The sequence below is a fragment of the Heterocephalus glaber genome, unplaced genomic scaffold, assembly GCF_053883595.1.
Source record: "Heterocephalus glaber isolate CG9 unplaced genomic scaffold, H.glaber_assembly_v1.0 deba00001608, whole genome shotgun sequence".
In the NCBI taxonomy this organism is placed as follows: Eukaryota; Metazoa; Chordata; class Mammalia; order Rodentia; family Bathyergidae; genus Heterocephalus; species Heterocephalus glaber.
Window position 1 is genome coordinate 31,941,608 of NW_028258379.1, and position 22,147 is coordinate 31,963,754.

General features: G+C 53.7%; 1 protein-coding gene across 3 annotated transcripts in view; it reads left to right on the forward strand.

The window, feature by feature from the left end:
• Positions 1 to 2,698: 2,698 nt before the first annotated feature.
• Positions 2,699 to 22,147, forward strand: part of Itpk1 (inositol-tetrakisphosphate 1-kinase) — a 148,322-nt gene continuing 128,873 nt past the window's right edge. Inside the window, exon 1 of one of the 3 annotated variants that reach the window (XM_087195503.1) lies at positions 2,699 to 2,956. Coding sequence is in view for 2 of the 3 variants with exons in the window: in XM_087195502.1 (XP_087051628.1) it covers positions 2,862 to 2,956 (95 nt within the window). In the remaining variant the exon portion in view is untranslated. The remainder of the gene's footprint in view (positions 2,957 to 22,147) is intronic. The other 2 variants (XM_087195502.1, XM_004837032.4) reach the window with 2 other exon arrangements.

Genomic DNA, 22,147 nt, shown 5'->3' on the forward strand with positions numbered 1-22,147 from the left:
CTTTCTGAAGCCAGAGACTGCTCTTCCAGTACCAGCAAGAGATTCCACCACTCTTACCCCAACCCCTACCACATCTCCATAACACTTTTTTTTTTCAGTGCTGAGGAGAGGCTAAGTGGGCACAAGGTCATGTAGAGAGGGGTGGTCCTGCTGGGAGGTGAAGATGGTAGGTGTTTGTCATCACTTTGGAAGTCTACCTCACTTCTGCAACTTGGAGACCAGAAGGAAGAAGAGCTGGGGGGTGAGGATAATTAGGGGCAGGGCTTGAAGAAGGAGCTTTCTGTGAGCCTGAGGATTCCTGGTGCCTCGCGCAGCATTCTTGGCTCTCAAGGCATTCTTGGCTGGCGCCTTATGTCACCTTAGCAACTGGAAGTGAGACATTTTATTCCCATTCTCCAGATGATACCAGAACTTCATCCAGCGCCCCACGGACAGGTGACCACACAGACTCACCATCTCCAGTGTCCTTCCCAAGGGTTCTCGGTCCATTGCTTAGGTCACAGCTGCCCACCCATTCCACCTGCCCACGCCCAGTTAGGCATTGTCTTTTTACCCTCTGAATCTCTGCACCCATTGTCCCTTCCACCTGGAATGCTCCCTCCTGCTCTGAGCTCCTGCTCATCCTTCAAGATCTGATGCCACAGTCCTCGGCCACTCAGCAAAGCAGAACAGATGGCCCTGTTCTGCTGCATTTCTCTTTCAGCTCTCATCACTTATTTGGGATCAGTGGCTTGTACCCCTTCTCCTGAGACCTTGGCCTAGCCATCTCGTACCCCAACGCTCAAGAGCATCTCTGCCACACACTGGGCTCCTTGTGTTTGTTGAAGGAATAAAGGAACTAACTCCTAGAAGCCTCCTGGACCACCCAGCCTCCATGGCTCTCTCAGGCCCCTAAGCCTGGGACTGTGTGAGATTTCCTGCTCTGGGCTTCAACAGTGAGCTTTCTATTGTCATTGTCCACACCCCCTTCTTTTTGCTCTGTTTGTAGTCAACGCCCTAATCCTGCCTCTGCCCTGGGGGTGCTCCTACCAAGATCTCCTCCAAGAAGCAGCCTTTCTAAGGCACAGAGCCGCCACTTGACGCTGTCACTTTCCCCTTCTGAGCACTCAAGGCTTAGGATGCAAAGGCCGATCTCTAGCCCGTGTCTCTCCCACTCCCCACTCGTCCTGGTTAAAGAAAATACAAAGGCACTTGCTAAAGACGGCAAGGAAGACTACGAAGCAGACTTCTGCAGTGGAGGTTTTGCAGCAGGGAGAAGCAGAGCTCCACTCTTGACTCTAGCAAAGAAAAGTGGAAATTTATAGCTAAGGAAGAGGGATGGGCAATTGGTGGGTGGAAAACTAAGGCCAAGCCTCAGGGCTCTGGGCATTCTGGGTAAACTGACTTGACAGGATTCTTACTGTAGACAGGCCCGGGTGATCGCCTACCAAGGGTGGCAAATTTTTCTGATTCAGCAGAATTCTTGCTAAACATGGTCTCAAGGGACCAAGGCCATAGCCCAAGGCAAGAGCCTAGGCAGAAAGAAGACTCAGATGAGCCTGACGCAAGTTCGGTTGGGGAAAGTCATCCCCTTACGCCCCAGTTCTTTAGTTTCTCCCTCCTCGATCCAAGCTCTTCCTCTTCTCAGATTTCCCAAGGTCAGTTAAAGTCTCCATCTAAACTCTGAACCCTCCACCCGCATCCCCATGGGACCCATTTTTCCTGCTGGGGCCTGGGAGGAGAGAGGTGTTCATTTCTCCTCCCCGAGCCTGCTGTTCTCTGAGGGCAGGAAAGCTCGCAAGGTCCCGGGGAAGGGCAAGCGGGGTTTGGCGACTGCAGGTGCTGAGGCTGACGCCCAGCCACACCCCTGTACCCGCGAAGGGAAGGGTACGGGGACGTCCCCTCCGTCTTGGCCGCGTCCTGCGAGTTGGTGGTCAACGCCCTAAGCTTGGGCTGGGTCAGCTTCCCCTGGCGACAAGAGGCGACCTCACGGAATGTTTCTACCCCACCCCGCAGTTGCAACCAATTGCCTGGGCGGGGGCTGAATACCCCTGGGGTACGGAGATGCTTTCGAGGACCGAAGCTCGGTGGGTCGGTTACCTCCACACGACAAAGTGTCCACATCACGACTCCCTCCCCTCGCCCTTTCGGCGAGGCAAACCACTCGGTGGGATATCTGCGCCCTCCGACCGCGACACAAACAAGCCCCCAGCACCTACGAGGGCCGGCGCGGCGCCTTTAAACGGTGGCGACCATGCTGCCCCCTGACGACCGTGGCACTTCCTCCGCCACCCCAGAGCTCCAGCGGCGGCCGGGGGAGCACGGGGACCCGGCGCGCCCCGAAAGGCACGCGCCTGACGCGGAACGGCGAGCGTAGCGCGCGGGCTCGGAGGAGGGGACTCGGACTGGGGGCGGCGCGCGGTCGACTCCGCCTCGGCCGCCACGGGAGGGCGCTCGCTGGAGCCCGCGCGGCGGGAGGGAGGTGCGCTGGGCCTGGCCGGGTGGGGGCGGTGTCGGCCGGAGGCCCGGCCCCTCGACCCGGCGCAGCCCCGGGGGCCGGGCGGGAGAGCCCCGCGGGCGGGCGAGCGGCTGGGCCGTGGGCCGCCCAGCCAGTGGCGCACCTCACAGAGCACCTCCCCGCGGGCCGCCCTCAGCCCCGCCCCTTCCCCGCCCCTTCCCCGCCCCTTCCCCGCCCCTTCCCCGCCCCTTCCCCGCCCCTGCCCCGCCCCTGCCCCGCCCCGGCCTGCAGGACTGCGCGCCCGAGCGCGTTCCGCGTCCCCGCCGCCGGGAGGAGGTGCCCGCACGCTAGCGGCGCGCGCCGGCCCCAGTCTCGGCCTGTGGGCGATTTCCTCCGGACCCAGGCTCCCCGCCCGAGGAGGAAGATGCAGACCTTTTTGAAAGGGAAGAGAGTCGGCTACTGGCTGAGCGAGAAGAAAATCAAGAAGCTCAATTTTCAGGCCTTCGCCGAGCTGTGCAGGTAAGGAGGGACGAGGCTGCGGCGCCCGGGGACCCCCCTCCCCGGCCTGAGCCCGACTCAGCCTCAGCGGGCGCCGGGGAGGCGAGGTCAAAACGGGAAGGAGCGGCGCGCGGGGAGGCTGGGTCTGAGGAGCCAGGTGGCCGAGGGGCCGGGGGCAGTGTCCGCGGGAAGCGGTGCCCAGTAGGGGCGATGGGCTCGGGTCGGGGCTCTCAGGTGCCCTGTGACCCGGCCCGGAGGGCCCCAGCCTCCCAGGGCGCGGTGGGAGCTCTGCTGGAGGTTGGCGAAGGGACCTGGGAATCGGGGAGTCCACGCTGTCACCCGGGGCTTGAACGTACTTTTGGAGCGGCGTCTTCCTTCCTTAGTCTCCTTCCCCTTAGCGGAGAAGGGCACCAGCGTTTGTGCACCACCTACTGTGTGCCCCGCGTGTGCTTGGCTCCTGGCGCTGTCATTGCATATCACACAGTTGAGGCCAACTGAAGCGAGCAGCAACACTTGGCTTGTATCTGGTGATTTGCTGTCTCATTAGAGCCTCCAGCAGCCTTGTACGTTGGCTGTGTGGTGATTCTGGGCCACGTGTCTGAAATGGGGAACCCATCAGCAGAGGGGTGGGATACCTGACCTGGGGTCCCAGGGCTGGGAGTGGCTGGTGGCTAGCAGGTGCTGGAGTAGAATGGCCTTCCAGCCATCTGGGCTGGGTGCCCCCTTCCGCACTGGAACTGTGTGGTGGAGACGGGGGTTTAATAGATCACATTTATAAGAAATTGCAGAAGTGTTGGTTCAGGTACACCTTTCCTTGGTCTGTGACTGCGGCTTTGCCCCTGAAAAGCTGTTACTTAAGTTGCCTTTGCTCTGAGAGCCTAATGGAAACCGCCTCCCTGAGCTTTTCGCCAACTCCAGGTGGAGACCTTTTGCTTTGCAGTGACTCCACCTAGTAGATTTGGTTTTTGAAGATTGGCCCAACTTGCATTTTCATGATTGATGGGTCCCAAAAATCTTGGAGAATCGACCATTTGGATTTCTTTATCTCCTGGTGCAGGCAAGCCTCTTGGCCAGGTCTGAGTTGGCACACGCAGGCAGGCCTGGCAGCCCCTCTGTGCCCCTCACAGCTGCCCCCCCCCATGTTCCTCTACCCCACGCAAGCCGCACTCAGAGTCTGCTTCCCGCAGCCACAGGGACACAACCGGTTCTGGGGTGGGTTGGGCTCCCTCCTCCTAGACAGGCTTTCCTAGGAGTGAGCAGCCTCTTCATGGTCTGCAGGGCGTGCAGAGTAGCCCCAGGAACACTGAAGGGAATCAGGAGGAACTCAGAGCCAGAGCTTCGAAAATGGGTCCTAGGGCTTTGGGAGCATTAAGGGAGGACACTTGAACACTGTACCGTGGACATACGAACTGTGGAAAGGGTGCCCTGGACCCTGGAGAAATTCGGGGAATCTTTGGCTGTTCTCAAAGTCCAGTTCTGATGTTAGGGCACTGGAGCTCCCCCTGTCGCTGTGTAAGACTTGGGAAAGCCCAGTTAATCCTTTGGACCCTTTCTACTGAGGGCTGTCCCTACTTGGGTCATTCTGTGTCTGTCTGGGTGGTATGCTTTGCTGGGTGGTTAGCAGCCTTTCAAAAACAGTCCCGACGGCCTGGGGCTCTCCTGCTGGACCTGCACTTGCCTTGGCCATCTTGTTGACACCTTACCTTTAAAGAGGTGGGAGCTTCAGGGCACCCCATGTGGTAACCATTCAGGGGGAAATTGGAGTGGCGCCTTAGTTTCTTTGGGTGGGGTGAGTTCAAGGTCTAGTTCCTACCTTCCTTTGTCCAAACACTGACTTCAAAGAGAAGGCAGAAGGCCGTGGGCTGTTCTAGAACCCCAGGAATCCCACTTTATGTTTTCACTAGTGAAGCTTTAGATGTTTTGTTACCTAAATTTAAGAAGGAAAACACCAAAGAATTTTTCTGTTGCTTCTTTATTATTTCCAGGACACTGCCCCCTGGTGGCCATGTTTGTATACCAGCTGCAAAATGCTCCAACTGTTGACATGGTGACCTGGGCCTTATTGCTGGGTTTTGTTTGGTGTGAATACCCCCTGAGATTTTAGTGGACCAAGAGACACGTGGATGGATGTTGTCGTATCTTAGACAGTCAGAGTCCGGGGGTACAATGCTTCTGTATATTTTAAAAAATTTATTTGTATTTTATATTTTTAGTTTTTTGAGGCAGGGTCTCCCTTTGTAGTTCAGGCTGGCCCTGAACTCACTATGTAGCCCAGGCTGGCTTTGATCCTCCTACCTCAGCCTCCCAAGTGCTGGGATTACAGGCGTGTACCACCACTGCAGTATTGATGGATGATGAATTGCTTGTGAATTTCCCAGTGACAAAGCCGAGGCATGTTGGAGATGGCTTGAGGCTCTGTTTGGAATGTTCAGGGCAGCATTGGCGCTTGGCTGGACTGGGATGAGTTGTTCAGCTGAATGTCACTCCCTGTAAAAATTTATCTAGAGCCAGGCATGGTGGTGCGTGTCTGTATTCCCAGGACTTGGGAAGCTGAGGCAGGAGGATTAGCACGAATTCCAGGCCAGCCTGAGCTACATATGGAGACCCTGTCTCAAAAACAAAAGGGGCCTGGGATTTAGCTCAGTGGTGCCACGCCTGCCTTGCAAGCACAAGGTCCTGGTCCTGCATTTGATCCCCGTACCACAAAACAAACAAAACAAACCAAAACTAAAACCAAAAACAAAAACACCTTATCTAGACAGAAAGAGATCATTTTGGCCAGCCTTTGTTTTACAGGTAGGGAAGTGGTGTGAGGGGGCAGGCTCAATACTTCTGTTCTTTCCCTGTACCTTCCACAGGGAGTCCACCTGGAAACCTAGAGACAGCTCAGAGAGACCTCTCTGCCTGTGTGCCTCTGACAGAAGGTGCCCCCATTATCTTCCCAGGGCTTCTGCTACTGCTGTTTTGTCCCCAGGCACACTTTCCTAGCAAGGCTAAGTTGAGCCCTCAGCAAGTATAATGCCCCATTCTGCAAGGCTGAAAGTGTCCACGGGTGGCATCAGTAGGTGGCTGAGACCTGGGAAGTGCCCCACCCACTTTAGTCAGGTACAGGGGCCAGCAGTCTCCAACCTGTGTCTAAAAAGATGGCACCTCTGTCCACCCAGCAGAGGAGGCTTTGAATCAGTTTGATTTCGGTGGTACTGTTCGTTCTTTTTCGTCCTGTGTCTTTCCCTCTGTGGAGACACAAGGTGAGTTCATTTACCTCCTTCTTCTCTGTCCTTTACCTGGGAGTGACATTGTGGGTCCCTCATACCCTCTTTTTGTGGCTTTTACAAAATGCCCAGAAGAGGCTCAGAGCGGGAGTGGAGAAGTAAAGATATGGGTTAGGAATCTTGGGTGACTTTAATATTTGTTAGTTCTCTGCAGCACCCGTTGGGGAATGCTGGCTGGTCCCAGTTACCTTTGTGTTTTCTGTACCTCTCTCCAGGAGCTGTTTCTCTCCTTCCTACTCTTTTGTACAGCTGGACCTGTATTGCAGAAAGTGGGGAAAGAGGCACCTGGCTTTGTGCAGCCCTTTGGTATAAAATGTGGGTGAACATTGTCCATCTGCACTGTAGTTATAACTGACTTTTTTGTTTTTTTTGTTTTTTTTGTTGTTTGTTTTTTTTGGTACTGGGAATCGAACTCCGGACCTTGCGCTTTCGAGGCAGGCGCCAGAATAACTGACTTTTTTATTTATGTTTTTGGTACCGGGGATTGAACTCAGGACCTTGCACTTGCAAGGCAGGCGAATAACTAACTTTTACTTGTTTTTTGGTTTTTTTTTTTTTTTGGTACCAGGGATTGAACTTGGGTTCTTGGGCTTGCGCAGCAGTCGGCAAAACCATTGAGCTAAATCCCTGGCCCCGAATAACTGACTTTTAATGAGGTGGTTCATCTCATCCTTCTAGCAGCCAGGGATAAAGAGATGGGGAAACTGAGGCTTAGGAAGTGTAAGGGGCTTGCATGGCCAGTTGGAGGGATTTGCCTTAGCACAGGATCCCTCCTCTTGATTGTTTTGGTTTTTTTGGTACCAGGGATCAGACTCAGGACCTTGTGCTTTTGAGGCAGGCGCGGTGCCACTCAGCTAAATCCCCAGCCCTGGACCTCTCCTCTTGAGAGTGCAGCCTCATGTTTTGTTTGTTTTTTTGGTTTTCTGAGATAGGATCTTGCCTGTTCAGACTGGCTTTGCACTCACTGTGTAGCCCAGGCTGGCCTCGAACTCTCGGTGCTCCTGCTTCAGTGCTAGGATCACAGGCTGGCACCACCGCCTTGTGTTTGTGAAGTGTCTTTTCCTGGCCAGGTGAGGCAGGGGCTTCCTGGAGGCTCTGCAGCAGAAGAATGTGTGGGAGGCTCTTGCCCTTGAGAACCATGGGGGAAATGTGGTCATAGAGCCATCTTGAACCAAGTTACACTGTGTCCTTTCCCACTTGGAACCTGTTTATACATTCCCAGAAGGGAGGAGTCTGGTGCTTGTGTTTACCGAGCTCCTTCTGGAGCCCAGGCCTGGTGTCAGTAGGTTGGGATGCAGCGGATGGGGCGCCCCTGCCCTCACAGGGGCTCCACGGTAAACAGCTCTAGAGGCCTGCCAGGGAAAGTACGGTGTTGCTGGGCCTGTCCTTTGCCTCAGGACCTGCATTTCTTCCTTTTTATTTTTGGTGCAGTGTTGGGGATCAAACTCAGGCCAGGCAAACATTCTCAGCAGCTCCATCCCCATCCCCATTTCTTCCTTTAAAATAGGGCCATCTTGAGTTTGGCTTAGCATTTTGTCCATGAGATTCTGCAGGGGAGGAAGGAGATCTTTCCTAGGATTCAGTGATGCTGTCCCCCTGTTCATGGGTTGGTAGTTTTTCATTTGTTGCAGTGGCTGGATTTGCCCCATTTGGGAGGTGTGGGTTGCAGCCCTGACTCGGGTCCTTTGCAGTAGTACCTGGGGAATGTCCCCGACCGAGCAGCGGTGGGGAGCCAACACTAGTGGGAGCCAACACTGTCTGGACCCAACACCGTCCGGACCCAGGTTGTCTTTGATGAGACCGTCTAGGTCTCAAGCCTGGCTTGTGTCTGACTGCCCACATGATGAGGCTTTGGCCTTTCTGTTCTTGGATTTGGCACTGTCGTGTGGCCCTGAGTCCTGCGGTGGGTACTTGCTGCCCGTCTTGCTGCTTTGTGGGGTTTGGATTTGAACCTCAGGTTGGGGGCCAAGGAGGGGCCCACCTTGCCTGGTGGCTCTATTCGCCTTTGACACATGGCCTGAGTCTCACAGCCTCCCAGAGGCACACTACTGTCCTCACCTATTTTGGGTGAGGAAGCCGAGAAAAGAGAAAATTTCGTGACCGCAAGGTGATACTCTCATTTTTTTGTAAGCCTGCAGATTGAGTTTATGCCAGATTTCCTGAAAATGCTGTGTCTCTTATCAGTAATCATATTACTATTATTAGCTAACATTTCTTGGTCTCTCTTTCTCTGTGAATGTTTAACACACGAATGTGTTAAAACATTCAGAGGGTTCAAAGCGTGCAGTGAGAAGTCCACCTGTCCCCTTCCTGGTCCTGAGTTGCAGCTACTCAGGGGACTGTTGCTGGCTGGCTTTCCCCGTGGGTGAGTGTTCATGCCTGCACGGGTTGCACATGGATGCAGGCTTCTCTCCAGCTGTACTGCTGTGTGCTTTCTTGTTGCAGGGGATAGTGTGTCTCGGAGAAATTCTGCATCATGGTTCCCTTTAGAAAAGGTCTTGTATTATTGTTGATTGTTTTTTAAAAAAAATGATAGCACCATACAGCTCTTAAAAAGATGGGGCCTTTATCTTCCCATGGGCTTGGCTTCTGGTGTTAGAGACAGCTTGGTAGTACCCTGCCCTGTCCCCTTTTGTGAGTGCACATCCCCGCATGGGTGAGTGCTGGGTCAAAGGGCGTGGGCATTGAACTTTCTCATTCAAGTTCTGAAATTGCTCACAAAGAGCTGGTCCCGGATTTCAGCCCCAGTGACAGTGAATGTGGGGAGGCACCTTCTCCAGCACAGCACATGGACAGAAACCAGCTGAGAAATGGAACTCTGGACTTGCATTTCACTCATGATAGTGAGATCAAGGAGTTCCCATTGTTAGGGGCTGACTGGGCATTACGTAGGCACCAGGTTGGGCTGGCCTCACTGGCATGGCAGACCTGGGCCTCTGGTCCTAACCACCAGGCTATCCTGCCTCCACTGGTTGTTTCTTCCATCTGGCTTAGCAGGTTTGGAGCATTCTGTAAAAACCTAGTGAAGCGCTTGGTGAGTACAGTTCCTGGACAGTTGAATGTAAGTAGGGATTCTACTCCCATTTGACTTTTTTGTTTGTTTTTGGAACCAGGCTCTTGATACTTAGTTCAGGCTGGCCTTGAACACACTATGTGGCTCAGGCTGGCTTTGAACTTGTGGTGACTTTTCTGTCTAAGCCTCCTGAATGCTGGGTGCTGGGTTGTGCGTGCACCACCACACCTGGCTCTTCCCACTGTCTTCTTTTTTTTTTTTGGTACCCAGGATCTAACACGGGACCTTGCGCTTTCGAGGCAGGCGCGTTGCCACTGAGCTAAATCCCTGGCCCAGTAAGATTCATTTTAGAAAGCAATGGGACCTGTGTACCTCCTTCCTTCACTGGCAGGGCCACTGTCAGAAACCCCTTTTCCCCTTCTGCTTGATTTGGACCCACCCTGTTCTTCCACTTCCCTGGTCTTTGGAGAGCCGGCTTAGGGGGTGTGTGTGGCCTTTGGGGCAGGTGTTAGACCTCTGTAGGGAAGCCCAGGCTCTGCAGGGTGGAGTGGCTGGTCCAAGTCACAAGGTGGGGGATATGGCAGAGGGGCTCCCCTCCTGCTGTGGTCCAAAGCCTCCTTGCAAACAGGCCCTGCCTCCGGTGCTGTGAAGGAGGGTGCCGATTGGAGCAGGCAGGCTGTTGCCATTGGGCTGTTTGAATCTTGTCTGGGGCTTTGTCTTGCCTGCTCCAGTCCTCCTCAGAAAGCAGCCTTTGTGGCCTGTGCTCCCCAGCGGGGCCTCACAGGCTGGCTTCTGTAGGCCTATCGTGGTGCCAGGCGGGGAATTGTGACAGCTCCCGAGAACTCCAAGCGCTTGTAGGGTTCAGTGGGATGTATGTGTCACAGGCTGTGGAGACCTGAGAGCTACTTCCAGGAGGGAGCCCCAGATTTCTGCCCTCCTGTGCTCATCCTATTAACTGCTCAGGGTGTCCCGGGGCTCTCCTGATGGCAGCTGCCAGCTGTCCCTGGAGGGTGACTCAGGATATGGAGTCAGGACAAAGGCCTTTGCAAAGATAGCTGCCCCTGCCTTTTTTACTCATTGGAATTTTCAGTAATGCTTAGTGATTCTGGCTGCCGGGCTTTTGACTTGTGCAATGTCTTACTTATTGTCTGTCTTCCCTTAAAAAAGTGTGGTTCTAGGGCCGGGGATTTAGCTCAGTGGCACCGCACCTGCCTTGCAAGTGCAAGGTCCTGAGTTCAATCCCTGGTACCAAAAAAAAAAAAAATAAGTGTGGTCCTTAGGCAGTTTTATTTATTGCTGAAACCCCAGTGCCTAGGACAGTGCGTGAAGGAGCTCAAAAGAGTATTTTAGGGCACCCATGAACAGCCTCTTGTTTTTCTGGGTCCCTTCATCTCACCCAAAACCCTGAGTGACTTTGGAGTGCAGTATTCTGGGTCAGGAGGGAAGCCCCAGGGGTGGGAAGTGGGGAGGGAGCAAGGTGGTGCTTCCCAGGTCAGGGAGGGAGGAGTGGCCTTATCTTTTGCCCTCCTGAGCATCTGGCCCTGTGGCCTGTGCCAGTGGTGGGCCTCGGCCTCCTGAGGAGATGGGGAGATGAAGATGAGGCAGCACTCAGATGCGTTTAACCCTCTGCCAGGTTCGATTAGAGCCAGGAAGCTGCAAACCAGACAGCACTGTGTGGCAGGTGTGACTGGGCCACTTGGCTCTCTGGTCAGAGGCTTCTCTGAGGAGGTGACATGGACTGAGAGGGCTGAGAGCTCCCTCCAGGAGCTGGACAGCCCACAGGCTGGGCAGCGTCCCCTTCCTAGAGGCCACGAGTCCTCTGTGGATGGTTCAGGTGTAGCTGATGTCAGAGACAGGGCAGTTGGAGGGACATCAGGGTGTCCACCCAGAGCCTGTTCCTGGGCAGTGGGTGCTACCTTTCATCTGAAGGAGCTGTGTTCTGTGGGGTGAGGACGGGAGGACGCACCTTCCCTTTGTCTGCCTTACTGTAGCTCTTTCCTTCAGGAAATCAGCTCTGGGCCGCCGGGTGGAGTGACAGGGCCCCCAGATTCACTAACCTTTTGTGGTGCTCCGGGTAGGTCTCAGGTGCCCCAAGGTGCTGGGTGGAAGTCCTAACTGATGCTCGTACGCCTTGGCAGTCATTTGTCTGCCACCTACCAACAGTGTTTGCCCAACAGTAAGCAGCTGGGGCACTGGTGAGGATGCACTCCCTTGTGTCCAGCTGTCCCAGAAGATGAAGGTCCTCCAGGGAAGAGGGCTGGGATCTCCTTGAGTGTCCTTTTGATTCTTCTGGGAAACTCAAACTGTCATTTCCTAAATGTGTCACACGGCCTCACCCCAAAACTGTCAGGCATGGGAAGCACTGAGTTACACAAGTCTGACCCAAAGCTGGGCCGGTCTCTGCTGTGGCCTTCTTGGGGATGGGGCCTGTCAAGGGGGCCATGTTGGAGGTGAAGGTTTCCAGGGTGTCACCTGTCCTGAGAGCGCCTGGCTGTGGATAGTGAGTCCCAGGTCTCTCCCTGGGGCTCACTCTGGAACACCCTGGTCTAGCACTAGCTAGCAGCTGAGTCTCTGGAGTCCATTCCTCAGCAGGAGGGAGCAAGGGAGAGTCTAAGCTGCCACTTAGGGAGGGTCTGTTCCTGCCTTTTGGGAAATAGTTTTTGCCCAGCTTTGAAGATTTCTTGCCTCTGGCTGCTGGTTTGCTCTGCAGAGCACTGAAAGGTGGATCTGGAGGCCTGAAAGGAGCTAGTTTTGCACATGAGACATTCCTGGGGACCTGCCTGGCCAGATGTAAGGCTGATTATCCGGCTGGGGCTGGGAGAGGCGATAGATAACACAGCCCCAGGTGTTTTATTTGCATTTTACCCTGCACACCCATCGACTACTGTCTGCTTGTGGTCTGGGGAGCCGGAGCTGGGAAGCCCGGACTTTGGGCTGTGGGTGCTGCTATGCCTTGCAAGGGCTGTGCTTTGCTTCCCTTCTGCTGCCCCTTGCGTCAGTGGCTCATACTGGATCTCAGAGGGTATCGAGAACCTTCCACAGGGCAGGCGAAGTTGTAGATCAGAGACTTACCCTCCCAGAAGGGTAAAGGTGTCCATTTGCTTGGTGAGAACACAGAAGCTCAGCAAGAGGTGAAGAGTCAGGATTTCTCCTCAGGGTTGGTTGACTACTGAAACTGTGCTGTTTCCAACCTGCCAGGTCTCCAACTTCAATGTAAAAAGCAGCTACCATTGGCTTGGTACCAGTTTCAGAAGAAAATCAAGAGGCTCTTTTCTGAGCATGCTCCATGTTCAGTTTTGGGCTCAGAAGGGGGATAGTTGGCTGAGATGGCAGTGAATTCAGAGCTCCGCGCTTGGCTAGCCGGCTGCAGAGGAGTGGCTGATTATGCCTCCCCAGCCTCTGCTGTTCTGTTTGAAGTGGGTGTAGCACCCCCCTGGGGCTAGTGAGCATGGCAGGGCCGGATAAATGACAGGACCCCTGCCCTCCTGCCCTCCCCAGCTTGGGCACGGGGCCCTTGATGTCTTGGGTGTGAGCTGCAGCCAAAGGCAGACGGGCAGTCAGTCTCCCGGGCAGTCAGTCTCCCGCACTCCTGCAGTGTGGGCGTGGTGGCCCCAGTGCCAGTGTCCAGCTCACTGCTTCCCAGTAGAGCTGAGCTGGGCAGGTCCGTGCTCGGGTGCGGAGAGAATGCTGTGTGGCATTTTCGATTTTGTTTCTGCTTCACTCTGGGTTTCCATCTGCCTAGGATAAATCTAGGGTGGGTCTAGCTCCTTCCTTTTAAAAAGCACCCCATTCATTCCTTCATTCCTTCACATGCTTTTGCCATAGATACTTACTGAGCGCCTGCTGCATGCTAGCCATTCATGGGGTCAGGGGTGCTGGGTGAGCCCTTCTTGGGGGCTGTTCAACTGCAACTGCTTTTCGTGAGGCTGCTTTTCTGGCAGTGTTCCATATGCAGGGCTGGGTGCTTCTCAGAGCCCTGGGCTCAGGGTTTTTTAAAAATGGGGAATGAAGTGATATGCGCTTTCTAGTTTCTCTCTGGGTAGAATCCCTTCTTCAACCCGCATCCCCACACCCACCTTACAGAGAAGGGGACAGAGGCTCTGGAGGATGATGCAGTTAGCCCCAAATTGTAGGGTGGCAGGGGCAGCTTAGATTGGAAACCAGTCCAGCTGACACTAATGCTTGCTTGCTTCAAGATTGTTTTAAAAGTCCTAACATTTGTTGTGGGATCCTAGAAAAGGCTTACGGGCCATCCTATCACAGGCCTGTCGTGCCTCCCGAGGACAGGCCTGGGAAGTGGCCATGGGGTCCTGTCTGAAAAAAGTTCCGCTTCCTGCACCTTTTCCTCACCTTCAGTGCAGCCAAGCTGTGGTGTGAGCTCAAGGAGGTGCTTTGGGGAGGTCCTCTTGCTGCTTTGGAGAGGGCTGAAGCCTTGGGGTGGGATGGAAAGGTCCACAGCCTGCTCCTGGCCTTTGTAGATCGGTGAGGAATGTGTTCCAGTGCTTAGGGGAGCAGGCCTGACCATGTAGTGCAGAGGGGTTACAGGATCCTCCTTCTGAAGTGCACATTCACAAGTGCACAGAGTTGTTCCAGTGCGAATGGGTTAGATGGTGCGAAAACGTTTATCCCTGGAAGTCACAGCCCCTTCCTTTGGAGCTCCAGCTTCATGCTAACCCAGAACTCCTTAAGGCACTCAGTCCATCTGTGGAAACTGAGGCTCAGAGAAGGTAAGCGACCTTTCTGGTGTTGCGGAGCTGCTGCTTCCTGGGTTTGAATGTCAGTCTGAGTGACTCTGGAGACCATGCTGTTGACCATTACCTAGGTTTTTTTTTTTTTTCTTTTGTAAATGAAGGGAGAGGATGGTTCCTAGTTTAGTTATTTTTCTCGTCACTGGGACACTATACCCTCCACCCACAATTTAAAGGAGGAAAGGTTTGTTTTGGCTTGCAATTTGCAGAGGTCTTCAGTCCATAGTTGGCTGGCTCCAAGGCGGGCAGCATGGGAGAAGAGAAGCCGCTCATGGCATGGTGTCCAAGAAGCATAGAGAGTCAAGGGAGAAGCCGGGAAGGGAGATAGAGCCTCTAGGTCACACTCATAGTGATGACCCTGTTCTTCGACCAGACCCTACCTCCTAATAGCAAGTCAGCTATAATGTCTCTAATCCACTCCGCTTCCAAAGGTCCTGATCATGATCACATAGAGCTTTAGGTTTATGTCTAGATATAAACCTCTGATATTCTGCCTTTGGGGCATAAAAGACTCATGCTCATCTTTTTATGAAAAATGCATTTAGGCCATCTCTAAGAGTTGCCAAAGTCCTAACTGTTTCAGCGCTGCTGAAAAGTTCAAACCCAGAGTCTCCTCTGATACTTGAGGCAAACTCTTAACTGTGAGCCCCTGTAAAAATCAAGAAAAAGTTAAAATCTTCCAACATACAGTGGCATAGGATAAACATTCCCATTTCAGAAGATAGGAATGGGGATAGAAACCAGGCAGACCAAAGCCAGACAGAAACCCAGTGGGGCAAACATGAAATCCTGTCGCTCCATGTTCAGCACCAGAAGCAAGTCATGGCAATGAAAAGTGAACTCCAAAGCATGGGGTCTTTTGTCTTTTGGGCCACTCCTGGTGGACCCTGTCTCTGGCCAGAAAGAGTTACATTTGTCCATGGGCCTAGGTGGTGGTGTTTATAGTTCCCCAGGTCCCCAGGCCAACCTGGGGATAGTGGGTGGTGGAGCTGAGATTCAGAGCTGGGCTTGTTGGTTTCTCTCTGTCCTCAGGCTCCAGGTCACAGGGGCTGGGATTTGTTCAGTTTTGTCAGCTGGACCCATGTGCCTGACTGAACCAGTCATTAGGTCCAGGGGCTGCTGAGTCTGGAGTGGGGTCAGTGTGCCCTGTTCCTGCTGCATGGTCTGGGTGTGGGCAAGGTGGAGCCCCCAGGGCGAGCTAGGACTGTTCCTGAGGCAGTGGGATGGAAGTGGTAGCTGAGGAGAGCCTGAGCTGATTCTGGGCTTCGGGGGCTGCTCTGTGCCACCTTCCAGCTGTGCTCTGGGATGGGGAAGACCCCAGGGGATGGGCCTGAGAGTTTGCACACATTGTCTAGGGCCGGGATGCTGTTCTGAAGAGGGCTGGGAGAGTACCCACAAGTCAGAGCCAAAGGTGGGACTCCTGGCTTCACTGCTCTCCTCAGAGAAACCTGTCCTGGCTTGTGCCTGGGCCCAGAGGCAGGGTGGGTGGGCATCCTGGAGGAGCCTCGATGTCCTGCCTCTGGTGGGGGAATTTTATAGGGCTGAGGTTAGCTTGCCTAGAGCTCAGGTGCAGGATGATGTCTTCCTTGCCACGCAAATCTTCATGTTTGATGCTGAAGTGTTTTAGAGCAAAACAATCTCCTGTTCTGTGACCTCAGCCAGCCTGCTGTCTTTGGTCCTCACTGGCTCAGGGGAGCTTGAAGTGTCTTTCTGCTGGGATCCTGGAGGATTCTGTGGGCCAGGAGCAGCTGTGACTGTTCGATTAGGGGTTGTTGGAGCTGGAGGGAGCCCTGGCCCAGGGAGGGCCGCTGACCTGTCCAGGACTCAGCTTTCCCGATGTACAAAGCCAGATCCTGGCCCCTCCCCTGGTGAGCAGGCCTGCTGGTAACAGCAGGTGGACCCCCTAGGAGTGCTTCCACCTGGGAGTGAGGAGAAGTGGTGGTGAGTGGCTGCTGGCCACAAACCCAGGCTGTTCCTATCTCAGGGCCGAAGTCTGCAGGCCTTGGAGTAAGTGGGGTTGGCTGGAGCCTGGGGGAAGGATCGGGGCTGCAGGGCCTGGCCAAGAGTAAGGGTCCCTTTGGTTTCTTTCTGCCATGGAAGTGAGGAGGAGACTTGCCTGGAAGCCCTTGCCCTAGGCTTGCTCAGCCCCTGTGGGGCCCTCTGCTTGGTGGTCCAGATGCTCAGAGATGTGGATCTCTAATGATGGCCATGTCAGGGGCAGTTGGCTACAGGAAGTGCTGGTGGGAAGCTCGCAGGGAAGGCTGCTCCAGGCCATCTTTGCCCCAAGTTGTCCTGCAGTCTGTCCTCTAGCCTGCCCTTTGTCTACCCCAAAGTAGCCTCTTGGGCCTGTTGGAGCTGTCCAGAAAGGCAGGGACTACATTTGACTTTGGGGACCTGTATTGAAGTCTGTACGTGAAGACCCCAGCTCAGAGGCCCTGGGAAGCAGATGTGCCACTCAGTGTTTCCATTTAGCTGGGTTTCAGACTGGGTAGTGGGAGAACCTTGGGGAAGAGCTCCGGGTTCTGTTCTGTGTGTCTACAAGGCGGGGTTGTTAGTTTATCAGCTGATGAAAACAGCATTGGAAACAGAAACCAAGCTCATGAAGTTGGGTGATGTGACCCATGAAATTCCGAGAAGTCTGTCTGGGGCAGGCTCACAAGGGGCTTGTGAACATCACTAAAAAACCTTCGTGAAAAAGCAACGCTGTGTAGGATCCAAAATCAAATCATCCCAAGGATACACGGTGAAAAGTGAGGGTTCTTCACACCAGCCCCAGTCCTCAGAGGGAGCCTCATTGCCTCCTTCTCGTGGATTCTTACACCTGTGCTGTTCGTACAAGCAGATGTGTGAAGGAACACACACATTGTGACATACACAGTGGCTCTCCTGGACCTAACTTTTTTCATTTGATAAAGCTTCCAGATGATTCTGTGCTTGCACTGACTCGAAAGCCTTACTTTCTGTTCTGTGACCAGCCCCTTGTCAGTCCCCTCCGGGGTCTAGGTTGGCCCCTGGGCTCCTGGTTGACCTTTGGGCTGCTGTAACAAACCCTGCAGACTGGGGGGCACAAACCACAGATGTTCAGTCCTCACAGTTCCGGAGGCTGGAAGTCCAAGATCCAGGAGCTGGCATATCTGGCTCCTGGTGAAGGTTCTTTTCTTAGCTTCCAAAGCTGCCTCCTCCACGTGTCCTCGCATGGCAGAGAGTGAGATCTGATCTCTTCATTTTTTCAAGGGGGTGCGTACCGGGGCTCGAACTCAGGACCTTGCACTTGGGAAGCAGGTGGCGGCACCACTGAGCTAAATCCCTGGCCCCATCTCTTCTTTTTTTTTTTTTTTGGCACCAGGATCAAACTCAGGACCTTGTGCTGCAAAGCAGGTGTGGTGCCACTGAGCTAAATCCCCAGGCCCTGTCTCTTCATTTTTTAAAAAATAAGGACACCAATCCTACCATGGGGGGCTCCACCCTCATCTAACCCCAATTACTTCCCAAAGGCTCCACCTCCAGATACCAACACATTGGGGATTTAGGGCCCCAGCCTCTTGAGTTTTAGGGGAGTGCATTGAGTGCGTAGCATCCTCCTGGCGGAGCAGAGGGGTTCTGTAGCCATGAAGGGTCCTGCACACCTGTCCTGGGCATGCGGCCCCTAGCACAGCTTAGGGCCCAGTGCTTGCGGGAAGGCGCCCAGCACCCAGGAGAGGCCCAAACCCAGGCAAGCGCCTGCAAGGTGGGGTCCCAGCACTCAGGTGGGGTCAGGGGAGATGAGGACTGAATCAGTAGAGGTGATTTCTAGCACATTGGATGGACTGATTGTAATTTTTTAGTTCCTAGTTGAAGACATATTTAGAGCTAATCTCAAAACTGGTCCAAGGGAGGACTGCTCGTGTGACCCCTTAAACCAAGAGGAACCAATAATGGACCATCTGTCTTCCCTGCCTCCTTGGTGGAGAGCTCACGCCTGTGCGGAAGGTCCTGGGAAGTCTGATTTCCAGCAAGTCCTCTTCCCTCAATCCTGTGTGCTCCTGGGAACAACCCCCCCCCCCGCCAACAGTCCCGGGCTTGTGCTGAACCCTAACCCTAACCCTAACCCCAGCTGAAGGAAAGGAGAGGGTGTCTTCCTTTTCCTGAAAATTTTAGCCCATTAAAAAGACAATTTAATACCCGGAAAGAAAAATTTGAAATGACAAACCATCCCCCCACCCATCCTCCTATCCACATTTCCTTTTTGTTACAGAGTTGAAATTGTATGGGTAACATTTTGGTTTCTGTTTTCTGCACATAGCATTGTAGTGTAAACAAATTCCATGTTTATACAGTCTTTAGAATGTTCTTGTTTTCCTGTGTGCTGGGGAGTGAGCCCAGGACCTTACACATGTTAGCCAAGCGCTGCATGCCAGAGTTTTGTTTTGGTACTGGGGATTGAACGCAGGACCTTGCACTTGAAAGGCAGGCGCAGTGCCACTGATTTAAATCCCCAGCCCCCAGCCTTTTTTATTTTATTTTCAAATAGGGTCCTGTAACCCCAGAGGATCACTGTGAGTTAAAGACCAGCCTGGGCTACAAGCGAGACCCTGTCTCAAAAAACCAAAAAATGGGCCCGGATTTAGGTCGGTGGCACCGTGCCTGCCTTGCAAGTGCAAGGTCCTGAGTTCAATTCCTGGTACCTGCCCCCCCCCCCAAAAAAACCAACAAAAAAAATCCCGAAAAACAACAACAAAATGAAAGAAATAATTATAGTCCATTAAAATAAAAAAAAAAAAGTTTAAAAATCAATAGAGTCTTGCTAAGTTGTCCAGGCTGGCCTTGAATTTAGAATAAGGGAAAGGCATCCTCCTCAGCCTTCCGTAGGTGTGCACCATCATACTTGGCTTTAGTATGTAGTCTTTAACTAAGCAAACATTAAAATCCCAAGGGTATTATCTCATCTGAAAATAAAGTACGATACAGAATGATCATTTCTAATTACTAAAGATCTATTTATTTGATGCCTGTGCTTGTGATTTATTGAGCTATGATCTTATTATTGAACATTTAGGTTATTTCCCAGTGTCTTGCCTGATTATAAGTAACATTGCATCGGGCACCTTTATGAATGTAAATGAGTTCCTTCCCCTTCTGATTCCAAAATGTGAAGTAAGAGTTTTTAACAGGTTATTGTTGCATAACAAGCTGTCCTGAAAGCTGGAGACCTGAAGCAGTAACTGTTTATTGAGCTGACCATTCTGAACCCAGGCTCAGCTGTTCCTCATAGATCTGCAGTCAGCTCCAGGTCAGTAAGGGGCTTTGCTGCTGAGGCTTGGCCTTTGGTTAACCTGGAGATGGGTGTGACCTGGTCGTGTGCCTTGTCTTGTTCCTGTCCAGGAGGTAGTGATCCTAGGAGTCAGTGGCTATTTTCAAGGCCTCTGGAGGCCTCATCTCTCCTCCACAGTCTCATTAGCCACAACAAGACCCAAAGCCAGCTCACACTCAAGGGGTGAGAAAATAAACTTCAACTCTTGGTGGGAGCAGCAAAGCCACTGCAGGGGGCATGGATGCCGGGAGGGGGCAAGCCCTGGGCACACTTCTACACATGAGAGTGTGTGTGATCTGGGCCTGGGCCTCCGCCAGGTGACTTCTGACTCAGGACTTAGCAGGTGTCCCGCTGGTGTGCTGGGCTGGGTATGGAGGGGTGGAGTAGTCAGGTCCTTGCCTGGAGGCCTCTGGGTGCTCATTCTTGAGCAGGCTGCCTAAGGAACATGTGTCTCGGGCCCAGCTCAGGCCTCATGCCCTCCACCTGGTCCTCTCTTGAAGGAGAGGGGCTCACGTGGGTAACTGACCAGGGGGACCCAGTGTATGTCAATGCTGTGCGGTAGCGAGGAGTTTTGGTCTGGTTTGGGGCCTGGGTTCCCTGGTTGACAGCCTCCTCCCACCCCAAAATGATGAGTTTCATTTTCTTCAGCTGAAAGAGGAGGTGGTTAAAACATAGTAGCCTCCAAATCCTAGAATGCCCTAACTGGAGGAGCCCTTGGGACGTTCACTGGGAACTGGGCTGAGTCCCCCACTAGGACTCACTCCTGCTCTCTCTGGTCCTTCTCCTTCTCCCTGCATCATTTTCTGATTGCTTCCAGCCTCTGAGCTTGCTGTTGGTCTGCCTGTTTCTTTGCTGGACCAACCCTGCATTCCTCTACTCCGTTTGTTTACAGACATCTCTTGGCATTTCTCCATGCCAGACCACGTGGTGAGTGTGGCCAAGCAGTGGCCGAGATGGACAGCATCCTGTCCTTTGGAGCTTCAGTCTATGTGGGCAGAGCAGGGTCAGTTAGTCAAGGGGGGTGATTTCAGCTAGGACAAGGAAATGAAGTGACAGCAATGATGTGAAGGGTCAGGGGACTGTCTCCAGCATGGTCCGGGAAGGCTATTCCAAAGGAGACTGGCTGCTACCTGACAGATCAGAAAGGAGTTAGCTGCAGAAAGCCTGGAGGGGGGAGCATCTCAGGCAGGGGGAACAGCAAGTGCAAAGGCCCTGTGGTACATAGGGGAGGGGAGCTGGGTGGTTATGCCTGTGGAGCAGGAGTGGAAGGTGTGGCACCATCAAGGCCTTAAGCATTGCCCTCGAGGGAGGACAGTAGGGAGGCAGATGAAGGCCATTGCTTCAGGGCTTTCCAGGCCAGGTGGCACCATTTGAGTCCTGTGGCATGGATCCCTTTGAATTAGCCTACAAAGTAGTATGTGAACATCCATGGTCCTTTCACAGCTTTGGGCGATGCTGAGGAGCCATCACAGATTGTAAGCTTGGCTGTGACTTGATGCAGCAAGGCTGGGGGTCGGGGAAGGTGGCCTGTGATTGTCCAGGCACTGGTGGTCTAGACAGTTGGTGGCAGTGCAGGTGGACTGACGGCCAGATCTGAGGATGCACAGGACCTCGATCCTCAGGGTGTGGTCCAGGCAGGCAACCTCAGCACCCCAGGAGTTTGTGAGAACTCCAGAATCACCAGGCACCCCAGATCCGCAGACTGGAATCTGCACTTTAACAAGACCTGCAGGAGATTCCTACGCACACTGCCTGCTCAAGTGCAGAAAACAGGTATAGGAAGCCTGCTGTCCCTGAGCAAGGGCCTAGAGAGGTAGGAGGCTTGAGGGCAAGGCCTAACTGACTGGGACATGCAGGGGAGAGGCCCGGGGGAGAAGAGGGCCTGGGAGCTCGGAACACAGTGGTTAGTGCAAAGGGTTTATTGGGCCGAGGGCTGACCTGCATCCTTTGGGGCAGCCTTGCACTCCAGCTCTGCCCTCGTGGTACAGACCTCATCCTTTGGGACATACCTTTCTACGTGTGGATTGTATCTTCCTGCATGGTGTTGGGTTTTGAGCCTGTGTGTTTCTGGCTGTGGGTAGAGGCAAGGACAGAGTCCTGCTTTGAGGAGCTGTCTTTTGGGTGTGGGGATAGACGGTGATGATGAGTTTCCAGAGGGTGGGGGGTTTCAATGTGAGGACCCAGCAAAGCAGCAGCCAGAAAGGCAGTGATGTCTGTTAGCCAGGTGAGGTGTTCCTTTGTGGGGATATTGTTATTGTGATCTGGAGGAATAGGGAAGCAGCGGGAGGGGTGGCTGACTTGTGGCTGGTGGGCAGCTTGCCTGGGACCTGAGGAGTTTAGTGGAGGGAGGGGCACTTGCTCTTCCAGCCTGGCCCCTCTGGAAGGTCCTGGCTCTTGGAGGCCCAGTGGGTCCAGTACAGGGAGGCTGGGGAGCAGAGGACCCAGGTGTCGGGGGGGGGGAAGGGGACTTTGGCTGGCCTGTTTGACTCCGGCTAGGACCACAGCATACCCAGCTTTGGCTGGGTTCCCCAGCTGGTTCTGCCCACCAGCTGTACTCGGAAGCATCTCTAGCTTCTACCCACTGGATGCCAGGATCACCCTTCTCCCTCAGCTGTGGGGCCAAAGATGTCTCCAGAAAACTTTCCAGGTGTCCCCTGAAAAGGACAAAGTCACTCAGTTTGTCACTCACTGGCTGGAGGTTCTACATAGTTGACTGCTGGTTCCAGCCTGGCTTTGTTGCTCCCAGCCTGAGTGGTTTCCAGGTGGCTGGTCTGGCTGGCTCAGTGGCTGGCCTACTGTCCCGGCTCGAACATGTCAGGCTCTGGTGGCAGAGTGCTTGTGGGGGCTTGATGCAGCATGGGAGTAGGATCACCTGTGTTTCTGCCCTGT